The 27,684-nt window shown below is 57.6% G+C and overlaps 1 protein-coding gene across 6 annotated transcripts; it reads right to left on the bottom strand.

Annotated features, from left to right (window-relative positions):
* Positions 1 to 207: 207 nt before the first annotated feature.
* Positions 208 to 27,294, bottom strand: PYROXD2 (pyridine nucleotide-disulphide oxidoreductase domain 2). 6 transcript variants are annotated; one of them, XR_016221612.1, is made up of 16 exons: positions 27,132 to 27,292; positions 23,715 to 23,734; positions 20,660 to 20,753; positions 20,513 to 20,586; positions 15,958 to 16,113; positions 13,723 to 13,876; positions 11,880 to 11,941; positions 11,672 to 11,769; positions 9,207 to 9,348; positions 8,676 to 8,810; positions 7,392 to 7,464; positions 7,027 to 7,218; positions 4,643 to 4,797; positions 3,561 to 3,698; positions 1,159 to 1,279; positions 208 to 460 (listed from the first exon to the last, which is right to left on the bottom strand). XR_016221612.1 is itself a non-coding variant. In XM_051824054.3 (16 exons), the coding sequence occupies exons 1-16, from the start codon at positions 27,250 to 27,252 to the stop codon at positions 384 to 386; spliced, it is 1,746 nt and encodes a 581-aa protein (XP_051680014.3). In that variant the 5' UTR covers positions 27,253 to 27,290; the 3' UTR covers positions 208 to 383. The 6 variants fall into 6 exon arrangements, 4 of the variants coding, with proteins under 4 accessions (XP_051680014.3, XP_051680015.3, XP_089170191.1 ...); XR_016221611.1 differs by having other exon boundaries at positions 3,561 to 3,667; XM_051824054.3 differs by having other exon boundaries at positions 3,561 to 3,667; positions 7,027 to 7,183; positions 27,132 to 27,290.
* Positions 27,295 to 27,684: the final 390 nt, after the last annotated feature.

Raw genomic sequence — 27,684 nt, 5'->3', positions numbered from 1 at the left:
TGGTGGGAAGAAGGAGAAGCAACGCTCTGGAAGCAGTGCTGGGGGCTCCCCGGGCCTCAGCTGAGCCCACTCTGCAGCCATCTTACTTGCTGTGTGTGTGACTGGAGGCTCTGCTGGCTTGGGATGCCATTGCCCCAGACAAGTTCATCCAGCTATGATCACACAGTCCCAGGATACACGGGCAATAAATCCAAGCAGGCTCTCCTCTCTGTCTTAAACACTGGTTTTAATAAAATGCACCCAGTTCACCCATGGAGGCGTGGGGCACTGGTTAGCAGGCACTAAATGCAAGTTGTACGTTTCTTCCAAGATCGTGGTGGAGCCTGAGCGCTTGGCGACCTCAAGTGGCTTCCTCGGGGGACAGTTTCCTAGACAGAGTTGCTTCAGGCTCCCTTGTTCTTAAGATCCTCAAAGACCACGTGGGCTGCGTTTCGTCCTGCGGCTCCCATGACACCTCCTCCTGGAAGAGAATTTCCCATGAGCCCATGCTGTATTCACGAATCCAGCAGGAAGCAGGCAAGACAGGGCTGAGAGCCTGCGGCAGAATGTGGTGGGCGGCTTACAGGTTGGCACTAGGCTGCAGGATTCTGGGTCCCCTCCAGTCTTCCCGCCCCAGAACTCGGAGAGGGGCTGGGCCCACAGTCCACACCCGCACTCCCCTCTGGCAGGTGGGCCACTGGGACACATAGCCTATAGGAGTAAGGGGTGCAGCAGGAAGATGGGCGAGGGCAGTCCCCCTAGCCAAGCGGGCGTCAGTGTGCGGCAGCGCTGGCTTCTGTGGCACCCGGGAGGCTTGCACGAGGCATAGGGTGGGATTTTAAAGCTGGGGAACTGGGCTGATCCTTACTGGTCTGAACCAGCTTGGGAAGTGAGGGACACGGGATTTGGAGAGCTGCCTCCACTGGGCCGGACCCTCAGACCCCAGGAGCTGGCGTGAGGCCAGCCTGGCGGGGGCATCGCCGCGTGCTCACCCTGCTCCTGGGATTTGAACATTTGGAATTCAGGGGACATTCAGGTAGAGGCCTGTGCTTCCCTCCCTGCCTCCCTCATCGCTTATCTTCTTGGTCCACAAGTGTCTCCACCCACCCGCCGCCTCCCCACCACCCTGGCCTCCAGCCCTTGCAGCCCACACAGGGGAGTGGGTCAGGGGTCACTCACCAGGATGGGCCCCACTGCCACAGAGGTAGAGGCCCTGGAGGGGGCTGCGGTAGCTGGAGTGCAGGGGCACAGGCCGGGCGAAGTAGAGCTGCTCCAGGGACATGGCGCCGTGGAATATGTTCTGTGGGGGGCGGGGCCGCCGCTGTCAGTCTTACAGCCCTGGCGGCTCCTTCCCTGCCCTGTTCTCCTCCCTCCAGGCTATCTCCCTGGGCTCTTACAATGCACCAGGGGAAGGGTAGGAGGGGCAGCAGACAGGGCCCTAAGGGAGGGGTGCAGTTTCCCAGAGGCCATTTTGGGGAAGGAAGGAGAATGGGGAGCATCTTCAGCCTGGGAGGCAACTGACCAGGAAAGCAAAGGCGGGAAGGCAGCGAGGGTTTGGCTGTGGGTCCTGAGTCCTCTCGCTCTGCCAGATAAGCAGAAGATTCTGCATGGGGCTGGCGCCATGGTCTAGCGGTCAAGCTGCAGCCTGCAGTGCCTGCATCCCATATGGGCCCTGGTTTGTGTTCCAAATGCTCCATTTCCGATCCAGCTCCCTGATAATGCACCTGGGAAAGCAGCAGATGGCCCCCTGCACCCACGTGGGAGACCTGGCTGAAGCTCCTGGCTCCTGGCTTCAGCCTGGCCCAGCTCTGGCCGCTGCGGCCATTTGGGGGTGAACCTGCGGATGGAAAACACCTCTCTCCACCCCCCACCTCTGTAGCTATCTTTTAAATAAATAAATAAATCTTAAAAAAGAAACTGCTGCCTGGGCATGGCAGTTGGCTGCTATGGGAATGGGGTTCCTGGCCAAGGCATCCATCTGAGCTGAGCCTGGGCTTGGGGGCCCAGGTGCCAGCAGGGTTACTGTGAATGGCAGCTGATGGGCAATGGGAACGGAGGGCGGTTCTGGTCCTCAGGCCTGGCTCAGTGCAGCCCCAGGCGAGCTGGATGGGAGGACCAGCATCTGCTGGGAGTGTCCCTCACTCTGTCCCACAGGAGCCCTCCTGCCGTCCTCACATCCACTCCTCTCCCATCTCCCTGCCACTGGGATGGGGCTGCCTTCCTCTCTCCAGCCTCCATCTGGCCTCTACCGCACACTGCTGCTCTCTGCTTTGCTGACCGGTGAGTGTCCCCAAGGCTTCGTGTTGAAATCTAAGCCCCATTGCCAGGCAGCAAGAGGGAGGAACTTAACCCAGGCATGGGGTGTGGGGTGGGGCCTTCTGGGGCATCCAGGTGCAGCCCTCCCGAGGAAGCCTAGTGGCTCTGAGACCAGGAAGAGACTCATGCGTGTGCTCTCTGCCCTTGTGTGTGAGGCCCTGCACTGCCAGCACAGACGCAGTCCCCATAGGCAGCTCCTTGACCTTGGAATCTAGAGTCATGAGCCAAAATAATCTGCTCTTTATAAAGTTAGCCTGCCTCGGGTATTCATTTTTTAAAATCTACTTGTTGGAAAGGAAGACAGTCAGACAGATAGACACACAGGATCTCCCACCCACCATTTTACTCCCCCAAATGCTTGCAACAGCTGGGGCTGGGTCAGATCAGAACCAGGAGCCTGGAACTCTATCTGGGTCTCCCACATAGGTGGCAGGGACCCAAGTACTTGAAAAATCACCTGCTGCCTCCCGGGATGCACATTAATAGGAAGCTGGTATTGGAAGAGGAGTCTAGACTCAAACCCAAGCACTCCTACATGGGGTGTGGGCATCCAGACAGCTGCACAAACACCCATCCCCAGGTATGTTTATAGCAGTAAAGAATGGACTAATATAGGTACTAAGACTGCTCAGGGCTACATGGCCCCTGCTGTCCACATCCACCCACACCCTCCCTTCTGACTGCCAGCCCTTCCTTCCTCTGTCTAGACCAGCACTGTCCACCAAAGTCACACACATACTTTTAGATTTACTAATAGCCACACTTAAAAAATAAAAGCAAGCTAGTGAAATTAATGCCAATATTCCAATACACTAAAAATTCACTTCAGCATGTAATCAATGCAACAATTATTCATCAGACACGTTACATTTTTCCACCCTAAGTCTCTGCAGCCTGGCATGCGTTTCACACCTACTCTGGGCTCTGGAGCCACCCAGGGCTATGATGTGGCTGCTATCGTGGGAACCGGCCTTCCGCCTGGACTCCCTGCTTCCAATGTGCGACATTCTGCCTGAGAGTGGAGAAAGTCAGATGAGAGAGGCTGACGCCAACATCCAGGCTGAAGGCCACAACCTTGGTGAGCTTCTCAGATGGCACTGTGCTGCCTGAGTCGTTATGTCCCCACTCCTGTCCCCTTCCCTAGCTGTGACCACTTCTCAGTCCCCTCCCGGCTGTGGTCGGTGCCGCTGGTCTCCCTTCCCGGTGTAAAGCCAGGTGGGCCAAGCAGGAAGGGGAGGATGCAGGGCCCTCAGACTCATACTCACCCCTCCAGGGAGCCCAAAGATTCTCTCCAAGTCTGGTGGAGTGAGGATGTCTCTGCCCAGCACGGAGCCCTTGAAGCCAGGGGCGTAGGCATCGATGCAGTCAAATACTGGGTGCCCAACAGCAGAGACACAAGATGGCTTTAGGCAGACAGGAAGCACATGGTGATACGGCTTGGAGAATTTGCCAAAATCCTTCAAATTATGTGCCGAAAGGGCTTATTTTATCCTATGCAAATTAAATCTCCAAAGTATAAAAAAAAAAAGTCCGGCGCCATGGCACAGTAGGTTAATCCTCCGCCTGCGGTGCCGGCATCCCATATGGGCACTGGTTCTAGTCCCGGCTACTCCTTTTCCAGGTGAGCTCTCTGCTATGGCCCGGGAAGGCAGTGGAAGATGGCCCAAGTACTTGGGCCCCTGCACCTGTGTGGGAGACTGGGAAGAAGCTCCTGGCTCCTGACTTTGGATCAGTGCAGCTCCGGCCGTTGTGGCCATTTGGGGAGTGAACCAACAGAAGGAAGAACTTTCTCTCTGTCTCTCCCTCTCACTGTCTGTAACTCTGCCTCTCAAATGAATAAATAAAATCTTTTTTAAAAAATGTCCACAGGGAAAACATATCAGCCATCTCCAAGGCCCAGGGGTCCTGGCGCAGTCCAGTCCCCCTGTCTTTCCCCTCTTATCCCAGCCTTAACACGAGGTGCCTTGTCTCCTCTTGCATATGCAAAGCTTTCGCCACCTCACTGTGTTGCTCTAGCTCTTTCTCTGGCTCACCACGTGCTGCACGGCCAGCTCCCATCTAGCCTTTCGCACCCAGCTCGGATGTGCCTTTCTTTGGAAAGCTTATGGCTTCCTCCCGCCAGTCAGCACAGCGTGCAGTGCTGCAGCGACTGCTTCCTTAGCTGGCCTCCCCACCAGCCCGGCCCAGCCGGAGGACAGGAACTGTGTCTTTCTGGCTGTCCTCGCCCAGCGCCTGACCCCAGCTGACAGCCAGTGAGTTGACTGGAGGATCCCCCGGGCACTGCCCTCCCTCCGGGGCAGCACCTGCAGGAGTGAGGAGGGAGGGCTGGGCTCAGGTCGGGCTCTACCTCGGTCTGCATAAGCGTTCTTCTCCAGCTCGTCCCACTGCTTGCCTGCAGCCAGTGTGTAGGGCGTGTACTGAGTGAAGAGGGAGATGACATGGCAGCCGTGGGGGGCCAGTGTTGGGTCCAGCGAGGAAGGGATGCAGAGCTCGATCATAGGCCTGGGACGAGCAGAGAGGGAGAAGGTTGGCTCTGGAGGGGCCGACTGTCTCAGCCCAGCCACAGGGGCATTCGCAGGAGGGGCTCAGCGCCGCCTCTCCCCAAAGCAGTCTGGGTCAGCCTGAGGCCCTACCCACTCACAGGCCCCAGGGTCCCGGGTCGGGCCCAGCCCCCTGATGAATGGTGAGCTGTCCTCACTTTCCTCCCCAAAATGCAAATGGTGCCTGGGTCCAGACAGACAATGTGCCAGACCAGCGGCCAGGCCTAAGGCAGCAGGTGGATTTTCCCTGTAGTAAGCCCCCCCTCCCCCACCCCCGTAGCTGCGGTTCCACAGCTGTGGACTCAGCCAACCACGAGCTGAGAGGACTCAGAGCAGAGTGTGTTCTTTTTTTTTTTGACAGGCAGAGTGGACAGTGAGAGAGAGAGACAGAGAGAAAGGTCTTCCTTTGCCGTTGGTTCACCCTCCAATGGCCGCCGTGGCCAGCGCGCTGCGGCCGGCGCACCGCGCTGATCCGATGGCAGGAGCCAGGTACTTCTCCTGGTCTCCCATGGGGTGCAGGGCCCAAGCACTTGGGCCATCCTCCACTGCACTCCCTGGCCACAGCAGAGAGCTGGCCTGGAAGAAGGCAACCGGGACAGAATCCAGCGCCCCGACCGGGACTAGAACCCGGTGTGCCGGCGCCGCAAGGCGGAGGATTAGCCTAGTGAGCCGCGGCGCCGGCCCCAGAGTGTGTTCTTACAGAACTCGTCACTGTTCTGTAACCATTCACCCGGCATTTCCACTGCATTCGGTAGCAGACATAGAGATGGTTTGAAGTTCACAGGCGGATGTGTGTAGGCTATTTGCAAATGCTACACTATTTTATTTAGGGGCCTTGAACATCCTCAGGGGTCCTGGAGCCACCCCCCAGCGCTGGTCCCTCACAGCTCCTGAGGGCAGATGGCCTGAGCATCCTCCAGGGCCATGCGCAGGGCCATGCGCAGCGCCCTCCCCCCACTCCCCACATCCCTGAACTCGGGGGTCCACCAGGCATCTCAACATGACTTGTCCAGGCCTGTCTTGATTGACAGCCTCTAAACCCTGCTCCTCCCCCAGCAGCCCCTTCCCCTCTTTAATAACCGGAAACCTTGTTTCCTGGGGCTGGGCTTCTGCACGCACACCCCACTTCCTGTCCAGGAGGAAAGCCTGCGCCTGCGCACTGCTCATCTCTTCTACCAGCCTCGCCCGTGGATCCTGCAACAGCAACCAACTGCAAAGACGCCCTGATCTCTTCTCCACACGGTGGCCAGCGTGGCCCTTCTAAAGCGTGACTCGGGTTCTGCACCAGCTTTCCTGGAGTAAAGGCCAGAAGCAGTGGACAAGACCAGCAGGCCCTAGCAGCTGTGGGCTGCAGACCCTTCACTCCCAGGTTCTCCGTCTGTAGCCAGTCTGGCCCCTCTCTCTGCCTCCGACACAGCAGCACAGTGACCTCCCGCACCTGACCTCCCCTCCATCTGGGTGGTCTTCCCCAGCGCCCCCCAGATCTGTGCTCTCCCTTCCTTTGGGTCTCTGCTGAAATATCACATTGTCAGAGAGGCTTCCCTCACCTAAACGGCAAGTCCTCCACACCCTGCAAAACACTCATCAGTGTGCGTGTGTGTGTGTGTGTGTGTGTGAGCTGTCCTGTCTCCTCCAGGAGAAGCTTAGGCCGCTGGAGGTAGATCTTCCTGGCCTTGCTGCTCTGCACCCAGGTCCCTGAACCCTCGCCCCTCATCCTGCGCTTGGGCGTCTCTCTCCTTCACCTTAGGCTCTACGTAATGCATCCCTGTCTAATCAGCAGCTCTGCTTCCTACCGCAGCCCGATCCCCAGGCCCCCTGACCTGTACTCAGTGAGGCCTCCCCAGTGTCTACGGGCAGTGCGCGGGATGGAAGGATGGCACCCTGGATCAGCTCGCCAGGATGGACTCACATCTGTGCTGGCACTGGGACCTGCTCGAGCAGTTTTGAGTGGGAGAGACCCCTGATAAGTGGAGGAGGGGACTCAATGACCACGGAGCCGCCGTCCGCTGCAGAGCCCCGCCCCTTCCGCTAACCTGTGACACACCCACTCACCTGCCCTGGCCTCGGGTTTCTTGCCTGGGATGCACTTTCTGTCCTTGGAACGTGAGTACGGATTTAGGCAGACCCTAAGTCCCTGCGAAGGTTCCACGCCAGGTGGAGGAGGCTGAACCCTAAGCCCAGGGCCACCCACCTGCGCGAGGGCAGGCCAGCCATGGCATCCTCGAACGCCTGGTGGAGGACGGGGATGTCTTCGCAGTTGAGGTGGATGGAGCACTGGTGATGGGGCAGTGGCCGACCACTGGGTGCGTTGGGGGCTGCCAGGAAGCTGGGCAACCTGTCCACAGCCACTAAGGGACCGGAGAGGAGGTTGAGGTCTTCGGGCCTTGGTGGTGGACGGGCAGTGCGGAGGCAGGAAGAAGTCATTCACCTCCAAACCAGGCGCAGGCTGGAGGTGAGGTGGGTGGGGCCCTCCTGGGTGGTGCCCTCCCCAGCCTGGGAGAGTTATCACTCAGAGGATGTCAAAGACACTGCTCTGCAGTCCGGCACCCCTCTTACCGTTGATCTTGGTGACGGGAGACTGGGTGTCCAGCTGAGAGATTCTCTTCACAAACGCCTCGGGAAGCCACTCCTGGCAGGAGAAGGTTCTGTGAGGGGCCCTGCACAGCCACAGCCCCAAGGCAGCCAGCTTCCTCCTCTGCTCAGGCTGGCCCCACAACCCCAGCCTCCAGAAATCCTCCTCAGCCTTCAGAGCTCAGCCCACCACCTCCTCTGTGAAGCCTTCCTGGATACCTCTGCTCAGTGCTAACTTGCCTTCCTCCGCACTGAGCCACTGGACCCGGCTCTGCCTGCCCGGGGCTGGGCCAGGGGTTTGCTGGCCTCGTTTCTGGGCTGAAAGGTCCTGGACAGAGCGATCATCTCAGAACTGCCCTAACGCGGCACTTTGCATGAATTGTTGGATTTTGTTAGTGGAATCACTCGGAAAAGGTGGTTCTTTGTCCCAAAGTGTAGCCTGCAGGATGGCTGGGAGTTTGGTGCTCAAATATTTATGCTATCTTTTAGGGACACAGAAGGTGTAGACAGAAACTGCCCCAAGTCCTTGCCCCTGTATGTCCTCCTGCCCTGACTCTGGGCTCGGCTGGGAGACTTGCTTTGGCCAGTGTTAGCAGATGCGATGCAAACAAACAGGATGGCACTGGCACGACTCAGCCTGCTTGCTGCTGCCCTCTGCCAGACCTGAGAACATGTCTGCATGACTGGCCCAGGGATAATGACATACACAGTAGGGCTGAGTTATCCCTGTCACTCCAGCAGAAACCACCCCAGACTGGCCAGAGCCAGCCAACTTGCTGGTGTGTGAATAAGTCCAGCCAAGATCAGCAGAGTCAACTGGTTGACCCACAGCTGACCGCAGACAGATGGGCAAGCCCGGACCAGCTGGATTCAGGCAAGATCCTCTGAGTTCTCCAGATCTGGGAGCTAATACATGTCGTTATCTGCCCAGAAGTTTTGTGGTTGTTTGCTTTGCTGCATTAACACGGCAATAGGTCATCATCAAAGACAGTGACTTAGTGTTAGTGAGAGAGGAGAAATCCCAATAGCAGAAAAGCTGTAAAAATACCTCTGGATTGAAAAATTGGAACTGTGTTCTCGCACTGGCTCTGCCAGTCGCCAGCGGCATGAACCGCTGCCTCGCTAGTGGGATCTCTCCCGTTTGCCACCTCCCCGTGATCTGCCTGCTTCCTACCCAGATGTAGTCCTGGCTCTCTTGGGGCTCCCCCACCCCAACCCTGTCTTCCAGCCTGTTCTTGGCACACTTCGCACACCACGCCCCGGCCTCACCTGCGGCGTCAGCTTCAGGAACGTGATCTGCGGCGATGCGTTGGACAGCACCACTTTGCTCCTCACCTCCTCGCCGTCCTGCAGCACGACGCCTTGAACCCGGCCTTCGCTGCTCACCTGCACCCGCGCCACTGTCTGGAGCCCAGCAGAGAGAGGTCTCAGAACCCCCAGGGGAGGGGCAGTGAGGTGCAGATCTCATGGGCTTGCTACTGTCTGTACTGCCACAAGACTCAGCCTCCTCTTCTCAGATCCACCTGCCAAGTTCTGGACTTCGCCTTTGCCCCTGCTTCCTTCCCACCCACCCCCGATGGCTCAGCCCAAAAGCGGCGCAGGGATTGGTGACCTCAAAGCAGGTGGGGTGGTCGGAAGGACTGGGACCTCAGTGACAACTACGCAGCCACGAAACAGGCTGTGTAGCCCTAGTTCTGGATTCTGAATCCCGCCTCTGTCATCAGCACGAGGCACCTGAACCCAGACTGCTGCACCCTGGGATCCCTGCCAAGAGCCAAGGTCGGGGGTGGGGTGCTGCACCTTTTCAGTGAAGATACTGGCTCCGTGTGCGGTAGCTGAGCTCGCGATGGCTTCGGAGAGGGCGCCCATGCCACCCTGGACGTAACCCCAGGCGCCCTGCCTCCCCTCCAGGGCCCCCATCACATGGTGCAGCAGCACGTACCTGAGGCAGAGCGACGGAATCGGGGATTGTGGGTGGCTTTCAACCTCTCGGTGGAGTTTGAGGCACGAATATTCCCTGCCGCCTTGCGCCTGCAGTGCCCTCTCAGCTCCCCTCCCCCCAGCCCTTGCCCGCCAGCCCTGGAAGGAGCTCAGGGCTCTCGCAGGAGCACTCTGCTCTCCCATTCCTCACTCGCTGCCCACATGTCCACGTCTACCTGCAAATCCCGAGTGCCTTCTGGGGGATCGCAGCACTCCCCTGGGCTGCAGCTGCACGTGTAGCTACCCCCACACGTATCCACTTCAACACATTCCCTTCCCCTACACCCCTTCCCCTTCCCGGTGAATACAGGTTCCAACAGAAACATAGGTGTCAACCTTGACCCCTACCCGTCCTTCCTCATCAGCAACCAGCTGAACGCTGCCGGCTCAGCCTCTGAAGGGCACTCGGAGCCACCGGTTCCCTGCAGCCCCTCTTCTCTCCATTAGGCTGCACAGAGCTGCCCCGACTGCACCACCTTGGCCTGTGCTTCCACCCTGCAGATGTTTGTCCCTGCAGGTCTCAGAGCCCCGTCCCAACGCCCGCCATGCTCAGTCCTCCTCCCCTTGCTGCCCTAAGGGTATGGGCCAGGCCCCTGCAAGCCCTGCGGCCTGGGCACCCACGTTCCTTCCAAGCCACCCCTTTTCAGGTCCTTGGGTGGAGACTCCTCCCCTCCACTCCAGCCTGGGCCCTGCTCTCCGGCAGCCTGGAGCCTTCCTCACTCCTCTTCTGCTTAGCTGATTTCTCCTGCTCCTTCAGGTCTCAGAAAAAACATCTCTTCCCCGCGGAGGCCTTCTCTGCCCTTAGGCCCCCTGTTCAGCCTCGTATCTTACACTCTCGACACTTCCATTGATGCTCCGAGTCTCTCCCTCCCACTATGGTTCCTGATCTGGTCACCATCCTACCCTAGCAGCCGGCACGGGCATGTGCTCATCAGTGTTTATTGAAAGAGCCAAGATAAAAACAAATCACTTGAAGGCACATTTCACAAGCTGCGCAGGAGCTGAGCCTCCCAGAGACCCAAAGAGAAAAGGACTGGAGGCCCCTGGTGGGAGGTGCGGATTGGCTGGGCTGCCGCAGAGCTCGGCCGAGGGGTAGCAGCTGCCGCCAAGCCCTTTCCCCGGCCCTGGGCCCTGGGGGCCGGCGTCCCGTGTGCAGGACAATCCTGCCACGGCATGTGCTCCTGCCCGGGGAGAAAAGCCACATGACAGCTTCTTGCTGCATCCTCCGCTGCACTGGAAATGGAGCAACACTTGGCAGCACACACACACACACACATGCACAACACACACACGTTCACAGACATGCACCTGCAAATGCACAATATACACACACACATACACAGATGTACAGTATGCATGCACACATACACAGACATGCACATACCCACATGTACACACACAAATGCACAACACAGACACACATGCACACACAAATGCAGAATACACATGTACACAAAGGCGCAAATAGACATGCACAATAGAAACACAGGTGCACACACATAAACATACAGGCACACACACATGATCCACATACAAATGCACAATACATACACACGCACACACAGGGACACCCACATGCAGAAGCACATAGGCACACCACATGCACACACACCCCTCCTTTCCTGATATACAAGGGGCTCATCAAGTAATCCCATCACCACAGTCTTCACTGTGTCTGACTGCCACCTCTCGGACTGGGCTGAAAGCGCACATCCCATGTACCCTGAGAAAGGCAGTTCCCTGTGCTGCCACACGTGTGTATGTGTGTGCATGTCTATCCATGTATGTGTGCATGTGTGCATTGTGTATATGTCTGTGTATGTGTATGTATGTGTGTGTCTGTGTATGCATGTATGTGTATGTGTGTGTGTGTGTGTGCGTGTGAACAGAACAGTGGCAGAGGAGTGACAGCCGGCTTTGTAGGAGGCTGGGAGTGTGAGGAGAGGAAGAGTGGAAGGGGCAGGAAGGGAGTAAAGGAGGCATTCCTGCTGAGCTATCACACTGCGAGGAGGGGGCGAGGCTTTTCTTAGTGAAACAGCACAGAGCAGTAAATAGGGAAGATTTTGGGAGTTCAAATTGGGCTAGAAGTCAGCTTCCCCACTTATTAGCTGTGTGATTTTGGGCAAGACAACGCCCCTCTCTGAACTACAGTTCTCAGACATTGCTTGGAGGGTTAAGCCGATGAGGCATCAAGTGTTTGGCTCATGGGGCTCATGCTGAGGGGAGGTCGTGGTCACTGCTGTCCTCATTCTGCTCCACTTCTGCCGCCCCCACCCCTCGCTCACCCACTTCCTGGAGTATGGGGACTCATCATGGCTCCAATCACAGCATCTGTGGCCAGAGTGGCTTTCAGTGGCTCCGACTCAAACCAGTGATCCAGCACCTGGACAGCAGAAGAGCAGGGAGTGGGTTCAGGGGCCTCAGGGGCCTGAGGGGAGGGAGGGTCCCCCTTAGTGTATGGTGGGGCCTGGGAGGTGGCCGGGAGTTACAGACCTTGGAGATGGGAGCCACGAGCACCTGGTAGTACTGGGGAAGCTGCGCTCCCAGGATGCGGCCTAGGAGAGGGGTCACACGGCATTCATTGAGGCAGGCGGCACAGAGACTCCAACCTGGCTGGGGTGGCAGGGGCGTGGGGGGAGGCCGGGAGGTGGGGGTGGGAGGCCGCGTGGCACAGCAAGTGCAGGCAACAGATCCTGGGCTGTGGTTTGCTCCCCGGAGGTCCCTGTGCTGGAGGCTTGGTCCCCATGTGTGGTGCGGACATGATGGGGTCTGGTAGAGGCAATGAGGTCATGGGCTCCACTTCACAGGTGGACTGATGCTGTCTCCTCCTGGTTCTATAAATAGGGAGCCTGGCATGCTCCCATCTGTCTCTAGCCTCCTGTTCACCACGATGGACCTCTTGTTAAACCTGCTGCCAGTGCCAGGCAATCATAGCAACACAAAAAGGACTTGGCCTCTCAGCATGGCCGTATCTGTAACGTGGGCTATTGGGAGGATGAACGAGGCACAGAGAGCATTTCACAGGAACCGATCACCCTTTGGCTGCTGGGTTTAGCTTTGGACATCTTTTACCTGCCCCCACCCCCTCACTTCGAACCTGGAGGCAACAAACACCCTGAGGCTGGCTAACCCATCCCTCTGGTAGTGGGTTCAGGTCACTTTTGAGAGTAACTGGTCACCAATGCCTTGAGGGCAGGGGTCATGGTCCCCAGCTCTTGGGGCTTTGATGCCTGGTTCTGGGCCTGGCACACAGCAGCTGTTGAGTCAATGCATTGGATGGTGCTCTGAGATGCATTTGTGATAGCTTCCACCTCTCCCCAATTCCCCACTCCTGGCTGTGTAACCCGGCAGTGCCACCCACTCTCTGTAGCTGGCACTCACCCACGCCCTGCCCAGCCTGGGGAATGTTTCCAGATGTGACACAAACCGAGGCCTGCGAAAGGCCTGAATGTGGGGCTTGCCCTCTGAACTCCCTCCATTGACGTGAGAAGTCCATGGCCAGTCTAGCATGCTGCTTTCAGGAGGAGGATGAAAGCCACTGGGAGCAGAGCTGCCTCTGCCACGACTACGTGCGCGAGACCAGCCCAGATCAGCTGGGCCAGGGGCTCACCCGAGCCACACAGACACATGGGAATACAGGCTTATTTTTTATTTGTCACTGGAGTTTTGTAGTGTGTGTGCTTCCATAGCCAACTGCTTGAGTATTTTTCTAGGATACAGAAGTTAAGCTGATCTGCATCTGCTAAAGGGTGTTAGAAAATAATAGCATGCCTGGTGAGCCTTCCTTTCTGATTCCCACGGCAGACATCACTAATTGATCATAGAACATTTTCTTGTTAAACCCAAATCTAGCATCCCTCTTGTATGGGGGAAGCTCTTAGAGTCCTGCTGCTCCCTGTTTATTATTCTAGCCATGGCTTTGGTGACGAGCTCTGTGCTGGGTTTGACCAGCTTCACCCAGCAGAACCCCAACAGCATCATCCCCCAAACGATGCAGTATAGCAACCGTTCACACAGCACTTACTCTGTATGAGGTGTTATAATTGACCTAGAGAGGATTTAAGTATAAGGGAGGATGTGCATCTATTATATATAAATATTATGCCATTTTACATAAGGGAGATGAGCATCCAAGGATTTTGGTATCTTCAGGGGGTCCTGGAACCAACCCAGTGTAGATAACGAGGAAGGCTCTATTTTTAGACTAAGACTTTCTCAGTAAAGTGCTCTGAACATCCCTTGGGGCTGCCTTGGAGGGGAAGGGTGCCATCCAGGCATCAGGAACACAGGCTCACACGCCGGCCGAGAGGGTCACTTCTCACGCCTGGGGACTTACCTGCCTTCAGCAGAGGCATGAGTGTGGACAGCGACTTGAGCCTTTGCAGCAGGCGGCCCTGCTGGAGGGCCGCCAGGTCCACAGGGGCTGCGTCCAGCAGGGGGTCAATTGCTAAGATCAAGCGGCTCAGGAACTCCTCGTACCTGGGAAAGGCCTGGAACAGAGCTCTAAGTCAGGGCCCCTTAGCCCGAATCCTATGAGGACCGGTCCCCCAGCCTGTCCCCCAGCTGAGCCCTGGAGGCACCCAGGCCCTGCTCTGCAGAGTCATCCAGCCCTAGGTCTGTGAGTTGATGACAACACCAGGGAGAGGGTGCCAGAGGAGTCGGGAGACCTGGGCAGTGGGAGAGCCACCTGTGGTGGTGACAGGGACCAGAGGTTCATGCTGGCTAAGACCAGTCAGCAGCCACCAAAAACTGGCCGGGTCCCTGGTGTGGTCTCTGATAAACCACGGAGTCCCTTAGAAGGTTCTGCTCATGGCCTTTTGCCCTTCTGTCCTTTACCCCATCTCCCAGATCGCTGCTGGCTCTCTCCTGCCCTGCAGCGTTGACACACTACCTGGCCACACACAGGCGCCCCGCCTGCATCTCTCACCTCTCACCATCTCTTCCTGCCCGGCTTCTGGACCACACCCTTTCTTCACCGGGTGGGTTGCAGGAGCCAGGAGGGAGGTTGGGGCCACCAGAGCCCTTTCTTGATTCTCAGCCCAGAGCTTTTAACTTGGTTCTTCTCTACACATGGAATTTCAAGAAGCCTTGCACAAGGAAAGGTTGTGTGTGGATGGACATTTGAGAGGCCTGGGTAGAAGTGAAGTTAAGGGGCTTCCTGCAGAGTAGGCCTTTTGTGACAACCTGCAAGGACAGGACCAGGGATCGGGCCCCTTCTACCCCCCTGCAATGGGAGCTGGGCCGGTGCCTCCTGCTTGTGGGATCACCACTGTGCGGGCCCAGCCACCGGCCTGCAGGCCCTCGCCCCAGCCCCGTGCTCCTGAGCCGGGCAGCATTAGCAGGGACAGTGGAGGTGCAGCACAATCCACTTTTTCAGAGCTGAGCTCCCTCGAGCTGGCATTTAGGCCAGCAGTTAAGACATCTGTGCCCCACACTGGCATAGCCTGGCTTTGGCTCCTGACTCCTGCCATTGCAGACCCTGAGAGCCAGCAGCGATGGCTCGAGTAACCGGGTCCCTGACTCCCCTGTGGGAAACCTGAATGGAGCTCTCTGCTCTCAGCCTCAGCCCCAGCTCAGGTTTGGGCATCTTTAGCTTTGGACGTTTGGGGAGTTTGGACGTTTGGGGAGTGAACCAGCAGATAGGAACTCTGTGTCTCTGGCTCCCAAATACATAAATTTAAAACAATAAACTAAAAACACCAAGCTCCACAGGTGATTCTGCTCATCAGCAGGCTTGGCTACTGCTGGCCAGAGAGCAGCGTGCGCTGTGCCTGGGGCTGTTTCGGTTTTGCCCATCACTAGATTAACACAACAGGGAGCAACACACTTGGATTGTATTAGCATAGATTCTTCTTATAAACGTATTTCCACTGGGATATGGCTTAATACTACGCCTTCAGCTGATAGCCAGACTTGGCACAAAAATGGCCCTTTGGACACTTTCTATGCTGCACACTCAGTAGCGACGTCATCCGGGGACTCGTCGGGCAGAGCCACCCGAGGGTCCCAGGATGCAGTCCCTGGGACTGTGTTCCCATGATGGCAGTCTTCCTTTCCCAGAACCGCACGTCGCGCGATGCTTTCCTGCCCTGGGCCGCAGGGGCCTGGGGCCGACTCGAATGAATCCTTATTTCGTTCTCCTGCCTGAAGGTCCTGGTGCACTCCATTCTAGCCTTAGCTGACCCTCCTCTTCCCTCCGTCTCCGTCTGCGCCTCTGTGCACTCTGATATGGACACCCACTTAGAATTCTGCCTGGAGGTGGGAGGGACATGGGCACACACAGCGTCTGCCCGGCCCAGGAAACCCAGCAGGCGACACACACCTGACACACACAGGTCCGAGGCCCCCCGCACCTGCTGGGCTCAACCCCAATGCTCCATCCCCTCTCCTCCCACTGATTGAGATGGAAGCGGGTGCAGAGCCCTCCCGTGGAGGCAGAGGGGCCTGTCCAAGCCCCCATGGCCTTTGGACAATGTGTTCTAGGGGATTTCCAAGCAGGCCCATTTCCTCTCAACAGCCACCTCCAGGCTGGCGAGGGACAGGGACGGCGGTCACCGGTCACTTTCCCTACCTGGGCGTCCTTCTGTGAGAAGCGTGCGATCTGCTTCTGGTTTTCCACTGTGTCTGTGCCCAGCAGGAGGGACCTGGGCACCCTGCTCCCTGTGCCCTCTTCCAGCATGGGGGTGAAGGAGTGCGGGTTTCGGAGGTGAAGCCTCAGCCCGTGTTTCTGCAGAACACAAACAGAGCAGCAGCTGAGGGATTGCCGCCTGTGCCCGAGCCTCCTCCAGTGGCACTCCTGTGGCCAGTTAGGTGCCTGTGTGTGGTTCCCGAATGTGGCCCTGCTTCCTGTTTCTGTAACATAAGTTTATCAGAAGTCCATTGCCTGGGGCCGGCGCTGTGGCGTAGTGGGTAGAGCCACTGCTTGAAGTGCCGGCGTCCCATATGGGCACTGGTTCAAGTCTTGGCTGCTCCACTTCCCTATCCAGCTCTCTGCTGTGGCCTGGGAAAGCAGTAGAAGATGGCCCAAGTCCTTGGGCCCCTGCACCCACATGGGAAACCCAGAAGAAGCTCCAGGCTCCTGGCTTCGGATCAGCACAACTCCAGCTGTTGTGGCCAACTGGGGAGTGAACCAGCGGATGGAAGACCTCTTTCTCTCTCTCTGCCTCTTCTCTTTCTGTGTAACTCTTTCAAATAAATAAACAAAATCTAAAAAAAAAAAAGTTTATTGCTACACTGTATCAGAATAAGGCATATCACACCACACCATTCCACACCTCACCATATCACACTATACCAAACCACACCACGCCACACCACACTATACCAAACCACACCACGCCACACCACACTATACCAAACCACACCATGCCACAGCATATACTATATATCAAACCACAGCATACCATACCACAATATGCCATATACTTTATCACACCATATCACTCCACACACTACTTACCAAACTACTCCACACATTCTATATACCAAACCATGCTATATTGTACCATATACCATATTATACCATAATGTGCCATGCTACAACATATTATATACCACACCATGCCACATCACACCATTCCCTGTGCCAGAGACCATCCTCGAGTTTATAATAATTAGCCGACAATGACTCTGGAAGAATTACAACCCTCTTTGTACAAGGGTAACAATGCAGGTTCAGAGAAATTAAAAACCTTGTCCCTGGTCACTCTGCGAGGTGGACTTGGGCTTCAAAATAAGATCTCTGTGCCTGCCATGCCCTGGCTCTCAGCACTAGGTTAGAACTGCCCTACTGCAGAAATAAATAGCCCAAACTGAGGAAGACACAGGAAAGCACTGGTTGCGTGAAAATCTGCACTTGCAAGGAAGATCAATTATTTACACGGAAAACTTGTGTGTACTTTGTAGGGGCACTTACCCTAGGAATGCTCTCAATGGAGGTCCCCTGGTGCAGTTAAAGCGTGACTTGATTCACCAAGGCCTGCCTGGCTCACAGAACCCTCCACAAGCATCTGGAGCCCGCGGGGGCAGTAGGGCTCGCGGGCTCCAGATCTGCAGTCCACTTCCTCGTCCCTGCCCCCAACCTGCATGGCTTGTCTCCGAAGCACTTGTCGCCACATGGCCAGCTCCTCTCCCTCCTGCGGAAGGTCAGCTCCCTGAGGTCAGGGGCTCGCTCTGCTTTTCTCCTGTTCATCCCCCACTGTAGACAGAGCAGGCAGCAAGTCCTCTGTCGATCAAAAGCTGACAGCTACGCTGCCGACAGTGGACGGCTCCAGGGCACGGCGAGAGAGAAGCGTTAGCCAGGCAGAAAGACCCTGCTGGCGACTGGAGCTGGAGCCGCCCAAACCAGGAACCCTACAGGTGCAGAGGCTCCACATGGCATTGAGCGCTCCGCTTCTTAGCAGTTCCCACACTGATGGGGTTCGGGCCGGGAGACCATGTGGTCCGTCCTAACACCGAGACGACTAAGTTGGAGAGTTGGGGGAGCTTCCCGCTTGCCCCTGTACATACAGTGGATTCTTCTATTTATTTATTTATTTGAGAGGTAGAGTTACAGACAGTGAGAGGGAGAGACAGAGAGAAAGATCTTCCTTCTGCTGGCTCACTCCCCAAATGGCCACAACAGCCAGAGCCGAGCTGATCTGAAGCCCAGAACCAGGAGCTTCTTCCAGATCTCCCACGGAGGTGCAGGGACCCAAGGACTTGGGCCATCTTCTACATGGCTTTTCCAGGCCACAGCAGAGAGCTGGATTGGAAGAGGAGCAGCCGGGACTAGAACCGGTGCTCATATGGGGTGCTGGCACTGCAGGTGGAGGATTACTTCGCCACAGCGCCGACCCCACAGTGGATTCTTTAACCTCAGGAGGCATCCTCAGCTCCTCTGTCCCTCACCCTCGATGTCCCATGCATTGCCACGTGTCATGCACGCCACCTGGGAAGTTGGCCATTTCTGTCACGTCTGCTGCCCTCAGCCTGAGCCCGTCTTGAGAAGCGCTGCAGCAGCTGCCGTGCTGGCCCGCGCTGTCCACTCCCGTCCCCACCGTGACCCACACCAGCCTGATGGTGCCACGTCGTGAAGGCCATCACTGCTCTCTGAGAAAACACCTCTGCTGAGCTCCCGCAGCACTGGTGTGGAGTGAGCCTCCTGGTCCTGGCCGCAAGGCCCTGTCTGCACTAGCCTCCGTCCCCTCGCCCCTGCGCATCACCTGGCTGCTCTGGCCACAGCGGCCTTCCTCCACTGCCCTCTGGCCGAAATTCTCTCTGCTCCAGTGGCCGCGTGGCTCATGACCTCTTGGCATTCAAATGTCACCTCTTCAAGGAGGACTTCCGGGTTACCTCTCTCTCTGTTCTATTGCCTCGTTTCTTTATTTCCTGGTACTATCCCTGTCTATCTGAATTTCTCTTGCTAAGAGCAGACCCTCTGCCTCCCCGATTCACTGCTGTACCCTTGAGGTGTCTCAGAAACACTCGCCTGATGTACAAATCCATAGCCTCCCTCCCACCGCCCCGGCATGGGAGCCGGAGGGAACCCAAGAGTTACTTCAAGGGTAATGCATGGAATGTGAGTAAGTTTTGGTTCCAGGACTTTCTCTTGTATGAAGCCTGTGGCATTCTTGGTGGTTTTAACTGCAGAGTAAGAAGGAGAAAATTCAACGATCCCTGGGTTAGACCTACCATGGGGTTCTCCGCTGAGGTAAACAGAACAACAAGCAGTCCCCCCACGCCTACCTCCTGGGCTCCCCCAGGAGATGGCTCAGCGTGCACAGCCAGCCCAGGAGGGAATAGCAGGGAAGGGGCAAGGTGGCTGAGGGAACACTGGTCTGGGGGACTTCAGGACAGAGTCAAATTCAGGGTCTCCTGTTTCACAGAGACCCAGAGACCCCCACCCCCGAACCAGACCTGCCCCCGAGAGCCGGGGACTCCCCCTTCCCCACATTCCCCAGGCCTTGCTGGGGACCTGCTGGCTTCAGAGTCCTGGCTCCTACAGGTTTTCAGGAGAAGGAGGCAGCAAAGGCACACAGCTGAGACCTGGAGGTCTCTGAGGGAGGGCAGGGGTTGCCTCTGGCCGTGAGGTCAAAGCTGGCCCGGAGGGAGGTGGGACACGGGGGATGAAGTCTCCCTTCCCCCAGTGCAGGGGCTCTGCCCTCCCAGCACGGACTCTGCCGCTTCGTGTGGGGCCACTGTGGAAGCAAATTCACTGTAGACAGGACTGGCAGGTGCCTCAACCCTGGGCTCACAGTGAGGCAGGGGTGGGGCAAAGACCTGAGAGCCTGAAGGCCCTGGTCAGGCTCCACCAGGGCTTGGCAAGCCTTGCACAAAGGCTCCCAGGATCCCCTCTGCACAGCCCAGTGGCCAGGGGAGGCGGCAGTCCCCGGTGCCCGCCTCCTGCTCCAGCTGCCGCTGGCAGAAGCAGGGCTCACAAGGCTGCTCTCACCGCAGGCAGGTGTCCCAGGAGGCTCGGGTGAGACTCCAGCAAGTGATGGGGGCAGGGCAGAGCAAAGTGTGTTTTTCTAAAAAGGTCTCATTTTTCTGTGGAATTTCCCAATTTTTTTTTTTTTTTGACAGGCAGAGTGGACAGTGAGAGAGAGAGAGAAAGGTCTTCCTTTGCCGTTGGTTCACCCTCCAATGGCCGCCGCGGCCAGCGTGCTGTGGCTGGCGTACCGCGCTGATCCCATGGCAGGAGCCAGGTACTTCTCCTGGTCTCCCATGGGTGCAGGGCCCAAGCACCTGGGCCATCCTCCACTGCACTCCCTGGCCACAGCAGAGAGCTGGCCTGGAAGAGGGGCAACCGGGACAGAATCTGGCGCCCCGACCGGGACTAGAACCCGGTGTGCGGGAGCCGCAAGGTGGAGGATTAGCCTAGTGAGCCACGGTTCCGGCTCCTATACTACATTTCTTAACCAGTCATCAGTTAATGGACATCTGAGTTGATTCCATATTTTAAGACCCTGGGTGGAAGGCATGGCCCCCATGTGGGCCAGACAGGTCCTCAGAAGGGAGAGAGGGAGGCCCCAGGTGGGGGTGGGGGCATCACCCTGGCACATCACAGGCATCACAGGGATCCCATGGAGGGTGGGGGACATGGAGCTCTGCCCACCACCATTCCCAGCCCCCCGGGGCTGCTCTACCTTCAGTTCCAGGTCGGTGTAAATCTGCGGCCTGAGCAGGCTGAGGAGGTAGGACGCTCGGGAGAACTTGAACCCTGGAAAGAAACCAGGTGGTGTCAGTCACCAGCCGTCACTCCCGCACCCCCCACACCGCCTCTCCTGGCTCACCTGGGACGATCTCCTCGGTGACAGCTGCGCCCCCGATCACGTGGCGCCTCTCGAAGACCACCGTGTTCACCCCCAGTCGCTGCAGGTACGCCGCCTGAGGGGCACAGGGCTCCCCCATTACCCACGGGAAAGCCCGGGACTCTTGGGGCTGACCTGCACCTTCGGGTCCTCACTACGGGGCCAGCTCGTGCTGCTCCTGCCCTGGGAGTGCCTTCCCTTCACTCCCCTTCCATCCCCACTTTCCCAGATGTCTTCTAAGATCTGCCATGCCTGCCCCTGCCCTCTCCTTCCCGGCACAAGGGCACTGTCCCTCCCTAGAGGCCTGCCGCCTGGACACTCACGTTGCACCCTGCCCACCCTGTCCCATGCTGGCTGGACTCGGAAGGTGAAGCCAGGCTGCTTCGGGTCAGCTGCTCGTTCTCTTCCTGCAGGTGCCTGAACGTAACAGTACTCGCTCTGCCTGCTCCATCGGGCTGCTGTGAGCTTGAACAGTCGGTCCCTAAATGGGGCTTAGCACAGTCCCGGCGCTGGGGGTGGGTGTGATGCGTGAGGCTGTGGTTACAGGGGGCAGTGATGCAGGGGCCCCTTAGTTTCCCCCCAACTTAGTGGGAAACAATATATCTTTGTTGCCTGGAGCTGGCTGTGAGTCTCTAGTCCCACAGTGCTGGTCTCCCCAAGAACACAACACGACGTCCCAGAATGCAGTGCAGAAGTCCGACCTTTAAAACAAGTCCACTTGGCAGCCACTACCGTGGCCCAGCACCGCGAAGGCGTCATCTCGTTTCATGCGCTCTGCCCTCCTAGAGGTAGGCGCTCAGATGAGAACACCCAGCTTCAGAGAGGGGAACGGCTCATCTCGGGGTCCCAGAGCAATGAGCGGCCGTGTCGGGGATCCCAGGAGCTATCCTCTGAACACCCCTCCCCGCGGAGGAGGAAAAAGGAGCAGCCCTGAGCTGGGAAGCACACGGAGGGGCCGTGTTATTCTCCCATTGGCCATGGTCATTTCACAGAACGACCACCTCGAACACGGCGCCTCTGGGACCATGATGCATGAGACGGAGCAAGCACAGTACAGTTCTCAGCACAGATGAAAGCTAGGTCACAGTGGCACCTACAGGACCCCAGACACCTGCGCCCTCAGCTAGAACAAGGGGCTGCTACGTCTTCCCCAATTCCTCACGCAAGTCTCCCCTTCCGGGTCTAAGATTTGCTGAGATACCGGGTCCGAGGGCTGTCCCAATTTCTGACAGCCTAGAATTGAGAGCACACCCCACTTTCTTAGACCCCCTCCAAATCCACCTAAGCTCACACCCTGGAAAAGTTTCTTTCTTGCTGAGACGGCCCGAGGACCCCGGGGGTGCGTCTCCCTCACTGCACTGGGTAACAAGCCGAGCAGAGCAGCCGCGGGACCTTCCTGGCGCTCTGTGGCTGAGGGACATCCACACGAGCCTCCTCGGCCGGCAGCTTCTCATCACAGGAGCCCCGGTGTGTGAGAAGCATCACGGCCAGGTCCTCGAGCCACGAGACCTCGACCTGCAAGCAGCTCCGTGCGGGAGGCACTGTTACTCTCCCTTGACCAGCTCAGAGAGGAGGAGGGATTAGTCTTAAGCTTTATGGACAGAAAGTGGCAGAGCTGGGAGATGAGATCTTGTTTGAGGAATAGAAAATCAATGTTGTAAATTACAGATCAGGGCAAGCATTTGGCCTAGCTGTTAAGATGCCGCTTGGGATACCCACATCCCATATTGCAGTGCCGGGGTTCAAGTGCAGGCTCTGCTTCCTACTACCGCTTCCCGACAATGCATTCCTGGGAGGCAGCAGGTGATTGTTCCCGTAACCCAGATGGGAGATCCAGATTAAAAAAAATTTAATGTATCTTAATAGCAGAGAGAGAGAGAGAAAAAAAAAATCGTCTATCCATTGTTCACTCTCCAAATGCTGTAGCTGTGGGGCTGAGCGAGGCTGAAGCCAGGAGCCTGGAACTCAACCTGCATCTCCCATGTAGGTGGCAGGGACTCAAGTACTTGGGCCATCCAGGGCGTGCTTTAGCACGAAGCTGGAATCGCAAACAGAGTGGGGACTCAGAGCCAAGCACTCCGATATGAGATGTGTGTATCCCAAGGAGCATCTTGACCACTGAGCCCAGTGCCTGCTCTTGGAGACCCAGATGGAGCTCCTGGCTCCTGGCTTTGGCCTGGCCCAGCCCTAGCTGTTGTGGGCATTTTGGGAGTGAACCAGTGGATGGGAGATCTCTCCCCCCGCCCCAACTGTGGTGTCCCTCTGTCTCTGTGCCTTTAAACAAGAAAATGAAATTACTGATCAGTTGTCATATAAGTTTCCCTGTAAGACGTGCGTGTGGAATGGATGTGTCACCTGCAGGACTCAGATTGAGCATCAGGCCCTCAGCACCCCATGTTGTTTCTCTGAGCGCCCCCAAATTGATAGATTCCACGTCCTGTGGCCTTGACTGCTCTCAGTGGCTTCCTAGGGAGTTCACGGACTCAGGCTAAAGGAGCAGGGCCTGAGCTGGGATCCTGCGCTGGCTCAGCCTGGGGTCTAGAAGCCAGCTGTGCCACAGAGAGGGGCCCCAGGCCTCTGCTAGCCCGGCCGCCTCTCCTCTGTTTCCAGGTCTCTCTGGACATGCCGTGCTGTATACTCCAGGGGATAGGTCTCAGACTGAGCTGGGAGCACAGGGCTCTCTACATGAAGACTGCTCACAGCTACGAGTCAGCCCCAGGGACCCAATCCTCGGGCTCCAGCCTGCTCCCAGGCGGCGTGGGTAACACACTTTCCCACCTTTTCACCAACTTGCTTCTGAGAGTCCCTGACCCTCCCACGGGGCACAGCAGCAACCACGAGCTTAAGGCCAGACAGGGAGGCGCACTGTCCATCCAGTCCTGCTCAGCACCGGGGACCTGGACCAGCTGCCTTTTCCTCTCTGCGGTTGCCTTTATGCTGCTAGCTTGCACCTGCTCCCTGCTCCAGCCCACCCCACAGCTGCTGAGAGCCATAGGCCTGGGGGCCACCGAAGGGGAGCCAAGTGGGAGCTACTCACAGCCACCAGCCCGTTGTGTCCTGCAACGAGACAGAGGGGAGGGGAAGACAGCGTCACTGGGCAGAGGACAGGCAGACGCTGTCGCTCAGCCCTGTGAAAGTCCATCATGACCAGCACCCCCCCCCACACACACACTCAAGCTTCCCAGTGGCATCACCGGGGCTCCCACTGCTAGGGGAGGACCAGGGGACTGTGTCTGATGGCACAGCACAGCAGGGAAGGCAAATGCAGGTGGCTGGCAGGTGGGCGTGTCCCCTGTCCCCAGCCTGGTCTGGAACCGGCGGCCAGCCAGCCAGGCAAGTGCAGCTCATGGGCACAACTACTGTGTGGCTCACGGTGGGCGCGGTTGGGCCCAAAAGTGTTTATTCGCCTAGGGCTGCCTTTGCCCATCCCCAGGGATCCAAATGTGAATTTAGATCCAGAATGAAGTCTGCTCAGGCACACTCGCTCTTCAGCAGAGAACAGGCCCAGGCAATTTCAGGGAGTCCGGGGCAGGCCTTGCGGGGACCCCCAGCCTGCTTCCCTCCTTGCTGACAGGCAGTCGCTCAGAGCCTTTACAGGTGTCAGGGGACGCCAGGATCCCTGAGCACCAACCCAGGGCTGACGCAAAGCAGGTGCTCAGGGGTTAATGTGACACAGCCACGGACAGGGGTGGCCCACGCCGTCAATTTCCTCGCGGCGGAGTGGGTTTCCTTTTAAATTTCCCTTCTGGAGACCCCCGGATTTTAGAGGTCACTGAGCCAGCTTCGCATCTGCAGAGGGAATCCCTCACACTGAGCTTTTCAACCCCTCTTGTCCAGGACCCTGGGGAAGACATGCACGTTCACGCCATGTCCTGGGCCACACACACACAGGTTCACAGACACGGATGTCAGGAGCCTGGAGGTGAAACGCAGGTGCTACTCCACATGGGTGCATTTCATGTTCAAAGTGTGCTGGCTGGTGTGCTATTTTTAAGTACTTTTGAAACCTTTCCTAAGACAGTTTTAAAAATACGCTGGTGGTGGCTCACAAGCGGGTGCACAGAGTCGCCTGGGGGGCCTTCTCTCGGTGCACACAACAAAGGAGAGGCGGGGAAGTCGGGAGTCCCGCCCACTCCTGCTGTTCACCCGGGGCCTGGTCTCAGAGAGGCTTTAGATCCCGGAGCAGCAGAGCAGCGGGAGATGCAGCAAGTGAGGAGGAGAGCCCGTGGGCCATGCAGTGCACCCACACCTGGGCAGGCCCGTAATAAAATATGGGAACCATTGGTCTTGTAATTAGTGAGTGCCAATCACCAATCTTGGAAAATGGATAGAATCCTCCAGACCACCGGGTCCAGTTCAATCACGACGCACAGGCCCATGCAGGCAGGGAGACTTCAGATGACAAAGGTCCAGGAATCCCCCAGCCGAGGGCTCCTCCCCCAGCCCTGAGGCTGCCAGCCTGGCTCAGGCCCAGGTTGCCCCCAGGGGTCCTCCAGCAGCATGCGTGGCCCCTGTGGCACTGGCAGGATTGAGGTGCTGGGCGTCACCTCCCATCGTCAGGATCCTAATCCCCAGACAGCAGGCCCTGGAATCTGTGTTTTCCCAAGCCCCTTGGGTCATTCTCAGGCACACTGAGTCCATGACTGAATCAGGGTCATCTTGGAGGTGCGGCCATGCACCGGTGACTTCAGGGACTCAGCCATCACCATGACCTCAGCAGATGCCACTCAGTTCCTGCCCCGGGCCTGAAACGCCTTCAGCCTGAGCTTCCAGTCTGTCTGGCAATCACAGAAGCCGCCCAAGGGGCACACTCACACCTGCGGGCAGCTCACCAAGACAGCTGGTGACCCGCGGGGTCAACCTGGCCCCCCGGAGACAGCAGGTGTGGAAGGAGGCGAGGGGGCTTCCTTGTCTAGAGCCCACTTAGTGGGCGTGCTGGCGCTGGCTCCCACCCGCCCAGGGAGTTAGGGAGCTGGCTGTCAGAAATAGCCATTGTTAAAGATGAAAACTGATCAACTTACAATTAAACACATTCTATTGAAAACAAAGGGAATAAATAGTCAAGAATCATCACTTCCCAACAGTGCATCTGACTACTACCTATGTCTTTGTGGCCATTGGCCTTTGTGTATCTGGAAGGTGGACACAGGGAACAGAGGTGGGAAAATGCGAATCCAGGCATCCCTCTGTGCGGCGGAGGGGAGGGATGGTTCTCGGACCCCTGCAGGTACCAAACTCTGAGGCCGCTCAAACCCTTCAGGTAAGTGCTGTGATCTTTGCATATAAACTACGTAGTCCTCTGATGCTTTCAACACCTCTGGGCTATGTACAATCTCTAAGCAATGAAAGTGCTGTGTGCATAGGTGCTAGACTGCACCACCTAGGGAATGATGGGAAAAGTCTGCACATGTCCAGTGTGGACATGGCCACTGCTGGCTTAACTACAAGGTACATGACCCCTGTTTAGTTGAACCTGTGCCTGTGGATCCTATGGACACAGAGAGCTGACCACCTATGTGTATTGTGTACATGTGTGCACATGTATGCATGGGCATGTGCCGCACATGTGCACATGCACACACTGATATGTGTGGATGTGCATGTATATACACACAATGTGTCCATGTGTACATGTACACACCCGTGTCTGTGTGGACATGTGGACAAGCATGTGTAGGTGCACGCATGTATAGATGCACAGGCACACACAATCTTCCTGTTCAACATCTGCCAGCTTGCAACGACTGTTAGTATATACATACATGAAGAAATACAAGGGATGCCACTTGGGAGCCATGTTCCAAGCTTCTCTCTGCAGACTCAGCTGGAACCAACATTTCCGGGGCCCTGAGTGAGCGTGAATGGGACGCCCCCAAGGGAAGGCCACCTGGCCCTGGGCCTGCTGCCTCACCCAGGCACCAGCGGGCTTGGGACTCCTGAGCCTGGGGGTCAGCCAAGCGCGGCAAGAGCACTGCAGCGTCCACCCGAGTTCCAGGGGGCAGGCAGTGGGGCGTCCCCTCTGCGGATGCGCAGTGGGGTCTCAGGCTGTTCTGGTTTTCCCAAAGTCCCTTTATGGAATGATTCCAGCTTCCATCAGCGACAGCGACCTGAGCCATGACGGAGTGGTGACTGGAACCCTGGCACAGGGGAGGCTGGCCTTCACTTAGCGCCACCCCAGGGCTCTTCCCTTCTGGCCCTGGGGGGCCACACACTTTCCCAGAACGTGTGGGAATGGCTAACTTGGCAGGAAAGACACGGGAACCCCTAAGTTCACGGAGCTTCTCTTGTCATTCGAGAAGGCAAGAATTTGCCCCAGATCCCATGGTAACTTGATGGCAGAGTGCACAGCGAACCCTGGGCGCCTGGCTCTCCACACTCCTGGCGGGGGAGCAGAGCGGAGCTCAGCCGCGGGCCTGCCTCCCCGCCGGCAGCTCGGCTGGGTCCCGCTTGTTACCTGCTCCTATCACCACCGCGTCGTACTCGGGCTTCAGGCGTCCCTTGCCTACTGCATGAGCTTGTCTCCAGGCAGGGCACGGAGAGGGGCCCGCGGCCCTGCGGAGAGCACGGGCAGCCATGTCCGCTGTGGGCTGGCCCCACCCAGGCAAGGGAGAGGGGCGGGGAGACTGGAGGAAGAGGGGAGGAACTGCAGCCCTGCGCTGGCTCTTGGCCCTGGGCCAGGACAAGGGGCGGGGGGCGCGCTCGGCGTTCCTCCTGCTGAGTCTGCGCGGGGCAGCAGGGGAGCAGGTTGCCTATGAACCGGGCAGAAGTCCTGTGCCGCCTGCAGGACTCAGCGGAGTGAAACTGATCCAACTGTTTGTACAGGAAGGCGGGAGAACTCCCCACTGTGCACAGGAGGGTGCTGCGGCTCGGGCAGGGGCCGCGGCAGAGCCAGGCCAGGTAAGCACTGTGCTGCCCCACGTGACGGTTCTGTACCCTTCGGAAGCTCCCACAGCCACTGCCCAGAGCCTCAGAGCGACCCTGTTACCGCGGCCTCCGCCACATGGCCC

This window comes from Oryctolagus cuniculus, chromosome 15 (genome assembly GCF_051225735.1).
Source record: "Oryctolagus cuniculus isolate XC-2025 breed Fujian yellow rabbit chromosome 15, ASM5122573v1, whole genome shotgun sequence".
Classification (NCBI taxonomy): domain Eukaryota; kingdom Metazoa; phylum Chordata; class Mammalia; order Lagomorpha; family Leporidae; genus Oryctolagus; species Oryctolagus cuniculus.
Note: the sequence above shows the minus strand (reverse complement) of the source record. Positions and strands in the feature narration are given on the sequence as shown.

Coding starts and splice junctions, on each gene's coding strand:
- PYROXD2 (XM_051824054.3), bottom strand. CDS start 27,252: ATGGCTGCCCGTGCTCTCCGCAGGGCCGCGGGCCCCTCTCCGTGCCCT. Junction 7,465..8,675: donor TCCTGAAGCTGACGCCGCAG/GTGAGGCCGGGG, acceptor TTCTCCTGCCAG/GAGTGGCTTCCCGAGGCGTT. Junction 461..1,158: donor TGGCAGTGGGGCCCATCCTG/GTGAGTGACCCC, acceptor ATTCTCTTCCAG/GAGGAGGTGTCATGGGAGCC.